The sequence below is a fragment of the Manacus vitellinus genome, unplaced genomic scaffold (genome assembly GCF_001715985.3).
Source record: "Manacus vitellinus isolate BGI_N305 unplaced genomic scaffold, ASM171598v3 scaffold_10_pilon, whole genome shotgun sequence".
Lineage (NCBI taxonomy): Eukaryota > Metazoa > Chordata > Aves > Passeriformes > Pipridae > Manacus > Manacus vitellinus.
In genome coordinates, this window is record NW_021938838.1 from 18,075,252 (window position 1) to 18,083,860 (window position 8,609).

Here is an 8,609-nt window from a genome sequence, read left to right on the forward strand (position 1 = left end):
AAGTGGAGGAATTTTTAGGATGTAAGTGGAGGAATTTTTAGGATGTAAGTGGAGGAATTTTTAGGATGTAAGTGGAGGAATTTTTAGGATGTAAGTGGAGGAATTTTTAGATTGAGCTGCCTTTTTCTGAAGCACGTTGGTAAGTGTTAAATACAAAGTCATCTCTCTCTCTCTCTCTCTGAGTGTCATTTTTTGTTCTGTGGCCCCAAAGGTTTACCCACCACCTCACCTACCCCGAAATTACAGACCAGTTCATTACTTTCGACCTGTGCTAGCAGCTGGCAAAGAAAACTCCCATTTACAGAAGGCATTGGAGGAATCCACAGGGAAGCTTGGGAGTGATCCAGCACAGCAGGGCAGGCATGCTTTGGATGCAGCTCAGAGGAGGGAACTGCTGGGAGAGACTGGGCTAAAAGGTACTGAGATCTGTGACCACACCTTTGCTTGTGTTTGTGTAGCAGTAAAAACTGGCCTTGAACACTTATTTTCTAATATAAACATACCAAATCTAGTTCCCATAGCTGCAATACCATTCCAGTGCTTGGTTTCATCTCAACACTTGAATTGTTGGCATAGCTGGTGGCTGTATTTTCATTTACTTAAATATTTTAAAGCCAAAAAGTATGTGTTGGATTGTGTTTTGTTGTGCTTGGTTGGGTTTTCCTGTGGCCTTTTATGAATGTAGGAGGCTCTGAGGATTTTTTCCTGTAAAATGAGGTTTCACTGAAATACATTCAAATATGTAGCTGTGCCTCACGTTGTGTCTACAATAGTGAACTTTATAAAGTTATATGTAAATATGTGGTAAACAGCATAAAAGATGTAATAGTGGCCAAATTTTTATCTGTCCTCTCTGCAATTTTATTTTTTATTTCTACTTAAGAGCATTTTCTCTGAATGTTTACCCATAGTGATAGGGCTTTTTCCTCCACTAAAGTGGAAGAAATAGTTCTAGGAATTTCTCATTTCTGTTTATCTTTTACTGCTCTTTTCTACTTTAGGTCCAGCTCCTTCTGTTTTGGAATATCTGTCTGAGAAAGACAGAGAAAGACTCAAAGAAGTGAAGCAAGCATCTGAACAACAAATGAAAGCAAAACCAGTAGCTCAGCAGCCACAAAACAGATTCCAGCCAGCCCCCCCAGAGGATGCTTCTCCCAAATGGCAAATGCTGTTGGGAGGGCAGTTGGCAAATGCTGGTTCTAGTGACTTCAAACCATTTGCAAGAAATCCAGAAAAACAAAAAAGATATGAAAATTTTGTGAAAAGTCTTAAACAAGGAGAAAAAGGTAAAATATTTCTTGATTAATTATTTTCTTTTTTTTTCCTCCCCCTTCCTTTTTTGGTTTCAATGCATTATATGTCCACTGTGAGTTCTCTTCCTGAATTCCACAGTGCCTTGAGGTGAGTTCTTCAGTGCTGTGATTTTTCTGTAAGGCATAAAAAGCTGAAGCAGATCTAAGGAGTTCCTCAGCAGCCTATGAATATAGATTGCCTTAAAATTAAAAAAACAAAACAAAACAGAACAAAAAAAAAACCAAAAAGGGGTTGGTTTGTTTTTCAAATTTGTAAGTACAAAGGGGCCATTGGAGAAGAAGAAAATGGGCACCAGCAGAATGTCATGGAGGAAAGCATAAAGTGACAGATAGAAAACCTGGGTTTGTTATTTTAGTTGTGGGTTGTTATTTTGGTTTTTGGCTTTTTTTAAATAGTCCTTTTCATTCTATGAAAAAACATTTCCTGGTTAGTAGCCTCCTCTGGTTATCACAGTGGGACAGATTACTTGAGCTTTGAACCCAAAGTTCCTCTGTTCAGGACTGGGATTTTCCCTGTGTAAAATTGAGTACCCTCAGTTATGACTGTTATGGCTGTAAATGCCTCCTTAGTAATAATGATGAAAGTGCAGGAATATTTAAATAACTGGAATGATTAAAGTTCTCTTTTCCTGTAAGAGTGTTTGCTTGGCTGGTGTTATTTCCTCTTCCTTCTGGGAGAAAAAATGAACCTGCTGCTGTAAACAGGGTCTTTATGGTTTATATAAAAACCTGTGTCCAAACTCTGTATTTATCAGTGGGCACTTTATATACCAGAAAGCTCCTTAAAGTTACCAAAGCCTAGCCAGGCTTACTCCTTGGTCAACTCTGTTGTGTGTTTTAATTATTTGATAAATCTTTGCATTTTGTTTTTAAACACATTAAGTATTCTGATCATTCCTTAGAGGGCAGTGACTAAGGAGTCAGGTTTGCAAGCAAAATTATTTGAAATACCTGTTTTGCATTTGGCAAATGCCACCTTGAAAAACTACCTCCATTTATCAAGGATTACCACAGTTGAGATTAATACTGTCCTTAAGCTAAATACTCATTAAATACTTGCAAGGATGTTTGCTTATGATCTTACTGTTTCAGAAGTGTTGGAGCTCATAAACTGTGACCTCTGCTGAACATTTCTCTCCTTACAGCAGATGCACTGGAGCGTTTTTTAGACCCAAATATGACGGAGTGGGAGCGGGGAAGGGAGCAGGAGGAGTTCATCCGGGCAGCCGCCTTCTACAGATCCTCCAGCTCCACCCTCTCCTCCAGGTTCACACGGGCCAAGTATGAAGATGACGTTGACAAAGTCGAAGTTCCTCGAGACCAAGAGGTACCTGCTGTTCTTCTGGATACCCTGCAGCTGCAGTTGCTGCCTCAGCCCTGGCTTTCTCCTTCTTTAAAGCCCTTCTGTAGATTTGTCACTGTTTTGTTGCCCTTCTGTTGAACCAGCTTTTCATGTTCAGACATTCAGACATCAGAAGGTGTTGCCCACCTTTTGGAAACACTCACTGCATGCAGAATAGTGAGTTGTTAAACAGTACTTAAATACTGTGTTTCTGTCTCTTTTAAGTCTTAGAACAGTAATAGTTCAGTAAGTTGTGACTTACTTAGCAGCTGTAAATGTTTGACGTTTTCAGAATGATCTTGATGATAAGGAAACTGCTGTGAAGATGAAGATGTTTGGCAAACTCACAAGAGACAAGTTTGAATGGCACCCTGATAAGCTGCTGTGTAAAAGATTTAACGTTCGTGATCCGTACCCTGAGTAAGATAACTGATATTTATGTTTTTATATTGGAAAATTCTCAGTTTTTCCTTTGCTGATGGAAAATCTGGCCTGGTGTTTTCTTCTTGTGTCATAATGTGGTACAGAACTGCCAGTATTTTTATTTGCATCATGGAACATGGTGACCTCTGACAAAACAGCATGCATTTGAGGGACTGCTGTAGGTGTTTCAGCTCATTGTAGGTAATTTGAGACCTTTTGTGTGTTGAAAGCAATAACCAACAAACATTTTTATTTCCCTCTAGTTCTTCCATAGTTGGTTTACCAAAAGTGAAAAGAGACAAGTATTCTGTGTTTAATTTCTTAACTGTCCCTGAGCCTACCACATCTGCAACTCAAGCAACAAACAAACAAAGCCAAGAGAATAACAGCCTCAACAGTAAGTTTGTTGTTACTTTATTAATTTAACTATAAACCAGATAATAGTACAGAAAAGGCATCTTTTTTAATTAAAAAAAAACCAAACTTTTTTTAATTAAAAACCCTAAATAAAGAAATTGAAAGAAAACTTCTGTGACATCAAAACCGAAGTTAGTGATATAATGCTAATTTCTTTTACCTAGAAGATTTTTATAGGTCGAATATTCATTGGAAAGATTTAAAAAATGTCAAACTGAAGAAGCAGAGTAATTTAAAATCAAACAGACAGTGAAATGCAGGATAATTTGGCATGCAACTGATTTGAATGTTTTGGATGTTTTAGAACCAAAGAAACCTTCAAGGTGGGATATGTCAGATAAAGAAAAGGAGAAAAAAGATTCTATCAGTGAATTCATTAGTCTTGCTAGATCAAAAGCTGATGTTCAGCAGCAACCACCAGTGCCAGCAGCAGAAAAATGTGCAAGTGGGCCAAGTGAAACTCTTCCCACTGAGGTGAGTTTACAAGGTTTGAACCTTGACAACCCAGAAATAGGATTGGATAATACATGAATTGATTTAATACAGACCAGTTTGCTCAAGAGCCAACTCAAGAGCAGAGGCATGAGATTGTACTTTGAAGAATTTTGAGGTTATAACTCTGAGATGTAAAATGTTTACAGCTTACAAGGACAGCAGGTTTGACTGTATTTGAAGTAGCAGCTTAAGAGGAGAAAAAATGTCCTTCAGCAGACTGGGAACTAAATTCAGTCGCCCTCACTGCTCACAGGCAGAATGGAGGAGGGTGCATATTCTGGGGAGGAAGGTGATATTTTCCTTTTGCTTAAATTTAGTATTATATAATTGAAGTTTGAAATAATGAATTAGATCCCCAAATATTACAAATTCTGTTTTCAACTGTGTAGCACAATCTGCACTCCCATTTACAGGACACTGGCTTAGTTTTGCAGCATTTCACATCTTCACTGTTTTGGTTCCTCAGGTTGTGTATTCCACAGCTGTTGTGATATCTGTAAATATCTGTAAATACCTGCCAGCACGTTTGAAGTTGTTCCTTACCAGAGAGAGGTTGTTACTTTCTTTAGTGTTTAAATGCAGTTTGTTCTTGCTGTTTAGCAGGGAGCTAAGGAAGGAAAGGATCAGGAAGAGGAAAGCAAACGACCACCCATGGATTTATTTAAGGCCATCTTTGTGAGTTCCTCAGATGAAAAATCATCTTCCTCTGAAGAAGAGAGTGATGAGGAACAGCAACCAACGACTTCAGTAACAGAGTCAGAAACCACCAAGCAAGTTGATAAACCAGACAGTTCTTCCTCTAATGTACAAGGTAGTACCTAATGGATGTTCATTTTTATGCAACATGAAATAAATACCTTGTAAAAGGTTAACTTATGAATCACATGCTCTAGGACTGCACTCTTGTGCAGATCATCTGGAATTAGTGGGGCTGGGCATGTAGAAAATGTGAATAATACAGCACTGAATAAGGCCTTGCATGTTATAGTGTTATTTATGTTGCCATTTGTCTTGTGTAGATTTTACAAGCAAAGTGCCCTGTGGAATATGCTTGTTAAACAGTGAAAACATCTAGAAAACATCTAGTGCTAGAGCATACTTAAAATGGAAATACTTTGTTCACTTCCTGTCACAATTGGTTCTATTAACATTTAACTTTTAGCCTTTATTAACTTTATGCATCTCATGGAGGTTTTTATTCATTCTAAGTAATGGAAAAATATTTCTGCATTAAAAAATAAAAGCAAACAAATGCACTGATTAATTAATAATTGTGTAGTGTGAAAGGCAAACTTTGATTTAAAGGAGGAAAAAAACCCCACAGTACATTGACATGTTTCAGAATTCCAACTGTCCAGTTGGCCAGAGCATCCATAGAGGTACAGGATTGCTTTCTTAAAGATTTTTAGAAAGCCTCCTTTAACTTTCTTCAACACTTCCTGGAAAAAGTGTTTTCTTATTTTCCTTTCAAGTATAGAATTCTTTGGCTTTTTTCATAGAGAGTGTGGCTGCTGCAGCTGATCCTGGCACTTCTTCGTTGTCTGCTTCAAAGCAGGAACTGGATGCAGCAGAGGAATTTGGACCAAAGTTGCCTCCAGCTTTTTCTTCTGGTAGGTTCTGTGAGCTTTTAGAGTGTAAATTCTGCACATTTAATGACACAATTTAAACATAAAGGCATTTAATTACAACAGTTAGGATTTTTAGACATTTCATTTCCATTTTAAAGCTTAGGAGTTTTGTTTGTTTGTTTTAACTATCCTGTTAGGTTAAAAGTGATACAGAATGTAATAACCAAATTACTTTTTTTGTCCTTCTTTTAACTGCTTATTCATTTGCTTTGTGTTTTAGGTGCTTGGCAACAGCAAACAGTGGTGCCAGCAAGCTTTCCTGGGCCTAGTAGGAAAGAAAAGCATAGGAAAACAAGAGAGAAACACAAGACAAAGAAAGAACATAAACGCAAAAAAGAAAAGGTATTTTATTTAAATAAACAGTCTGTTGATTCTTTGATCTGCCAGTCGGAATTTTATTATTATTTATGCCAGGTTGCCAGGAAATACATATACTGGGACTAGAATTTAAGCAACAGAATTTCTTGGGTGTTTTGAAAGCAGGAAGTTATCCCACTATGGTGCTGCTTTTTCCATATGTACAACGTGGCTACAGACACAACACTGTGGGTGGGTTAATGTTGTGTGCTGGAGGTGTCAGGCACATTCTGGGAACTGCATTATAATTCTTGGTTTATATACAAATAACAGTAATGAAACTTCTGTTTTAGAGGGAGTTGAGTGCTTAGATGAAATAAGGGTCTTGGTTTATATTTTCTTTAGCTCAGTCTGAGTAGTGGAAGAGAGTCACTGGTAATTGTTCTGTTTTGGTCAAACTTTTTTCTGTTGTTGACATCTAGAAAAATCCAAGTCTTTCACAAGGAAATAAGGGACTATTTATCTTCTTTTTACAGAAAAAGAAACATAAGAAGCAGAAAAACAAAGGAAAACACAAGAACAAAAAATCAGAAAAAGACAGCAGCTCGGATACTACAGAGAGCAGTGACAGCCTCAGTGATATGGATACCACAGGCTTGTCACCCAAAGAACTTCTAAGAAGGTAAACAGAAAGGTTACTTAAACACTTGCAAATTTTGCAGTGAGTAACTAAAACATCAATTTATTAGTTGTTAAATGCTGGTTACTTTGGTGAGGAAAAATTACAAATGTTAGACATCCTAATCTACAGGTTAGTTAGTTTTAGGATAGAGGCCTCTTAAGGTAAAGGGCACTAAATACAGAGCCCTGTTAGTTAATGGACATTGTCATTAAAGATGACTGATATTTTTGGATGGGATTTTGAATTGGAATTACAAATTGAACAAGTGCAGGTAGGAATTAGTATTTTTATAACTTTATCTACTTCTCTTTACCTGGAAACATTGAAAGCAACGTTGTCTGCTAAGATTCAATTCAAATAGATCCATCTGACCTCATGGCAAAGTGCTTGGGGTCGAGGTGTGCAGTGGAATGGATGTGTGCCAGTGGGAAGACTGGCATTTGAATGGACTGTACCTTCCATTCCTTTGCAACTGAGAGTCAGTTATGTACTGGTGTTTTCTCATTAAAAAACAAACTACTGCTTGGATTTCTGAATAGCTAAAATATGGTTTTCTGCATTTTGCACAAAACAGACTTCTTTGTACAGGCAGTTGTCTTGGAAATCTTCACATCTGCATGTCTCACATCACTGAGAAAATGTTTTATCTCATATACTCAGATCTCTCTCTTAAACTAAGATTTAAGAGACTACTCGAGTAATGAGATGTTCTTAATGTTGCATGTTACTGTTCAGAGTGACCTTTTCCTTTTTCTTTTTCCTTTTTAGATTAAAACAACTCCAGTATTGAAGAAGCCACTTGCTTTCCTCAGTACTGTGTGACTCCATCTCAAATGTTTGATCTCCTCCATGATGGTAGATCAGTGGTGTATAATGTGAAGCACTATAGATACAGTATTCATATTGAATTTCTTCAAAAGTGTATGTGCATATGTTTTATTTTGTGATGTTTCATGTGTTCAAAATGTATGGATTATAGAACATTGAAAAGACCCCTTTCTGGGCAGCGTAATCTGAAATACCACAGGCTCTGTTTTAATTCATTAAACAAAGCATTTTAATAAACTTAAATGTTGTTAAAGAATGGTGATATTCTTACATGCCTAGGACCTCTAAAGTGCTGGAGAGTCTGAGTTAAGAAGTTAAAAACCAAAGCAATGTAAAATTTGCATTGAGTGCAAGTATTTTTAATGAAGCTAATGCAGAATTTCACGTTGCAATTTTGCAGTATCTGTCTGTGTTTAGAGTTATTTTTACCTGTCCAAATTGTATACAGCATTTACTGTAACAGCTATAAACCACTGAACTTTCATAGAATAGGCTGAGTTAGAAGGGATTCATCAGGCTCATCTAGTCCAACTCCTGGCCCTGTGCAGGACATTTGTGTCATTTTGACACAAATTATTAAGGCTAATGTGCTACAGGATTAATACTATGATTAAAATCTGCCTTATTTTATGTAGTTACAAAGAAAACTGTTTATGCCACTCTTCGTCCCCAGTTGTCATATTGTAGAACAGAACCACAGAGAAAGGTTGGAAAGACCTCTGAGATCATTGAGTCCAATGTGTGACCCAACCCCACCCTGTCACCCAGCCCATGGCACTGATGCCACATCCAGTCTGTCCTTAAACACCTCCAGGGACGGGGACTCCACCTCTCCCTGGGCAGCCCATTCCAATGGCTGAGCACTCTCTCTGGAAAAAATTTCTGCCTAATACCCAACCTAAACCTCCCCTGGGGCAGCTTGAGCCTGTGCCCTTTTGTCCTACTGCTGGTGGCCTTCAAGCAGAGCCCAATCCCCCCAGCTCCCCCCTCCTGCCAGGTGGTTGCAGAGAGTGAGGAGGTCTCCCCTGAGCCTCCTCCTCTCCAGGCTGAGCCCCCCCAGCTCCCTCAGCCTCTCCTCCCAGCACTTGTGCTCCAGTCCCTTCACCATGGACCTCGTTGCTCTTCTCTGCACCTGCTCCAGCCCCTCCATGTCCTTCCTGAGCTGAGGGCCCAGAACTGGACAC

The 8,609-nt window shown here is 38.4% G+C and overlaps 1 protein-coding gene across 1 annotated transcript in view; it reads left to right on the forward strand.

The window, feature by feature from the left end:
- GPATCH1 (G-patch domain containing 1) overlaps positions 1–7,678 on the forward strand; it is a 14,597-nt gene extending 6,919 nt beyond the window's left edge. The window contains exons 10-20 of the mRNA XM_029965564.1: positions 212–416; positions 1,002–1,286; positions 2,459–2,640; positions 2,948–3,075; positions 3,342–3,475; positions 3,800–3,969; positions 4,594–4,801; positions 5,490–5,600; positions 5,839–5,960; positions 6,452–6,597; positions 7,366–7,678. Coding sequence (XP_029821424.1) covers positions 212–416; positions 1,002–1,286; positions 2,459–2,640; positions 2,948–3,075; positions 3,342–3,475; positions 3,800–3,969; positions 4,594–4,801; positions 5,490–5,600; positions 5,839–5,960; positions 6,452–6,597; positions 7,366–7,387 — 1,713 coding nt within the window. The 3' untranslated portion in view covers positions 7,388–7,678. The remainder of the gene's footprint in view (positions 1–211; positions 417–1,001; positions 1,287–2,458; positions 2,641–2,947; positions 3,076–3,341; positions 3,476–3,799; positions 3,970–4,593; positions 4,802–5,489; positions 5,601–5,838; positions 5,961–6,451; positions 6,598–7,365) is intronic.
- The last annotated feature ends 931 nt before the right edge of the window (positions 7,679–8,609 follow it).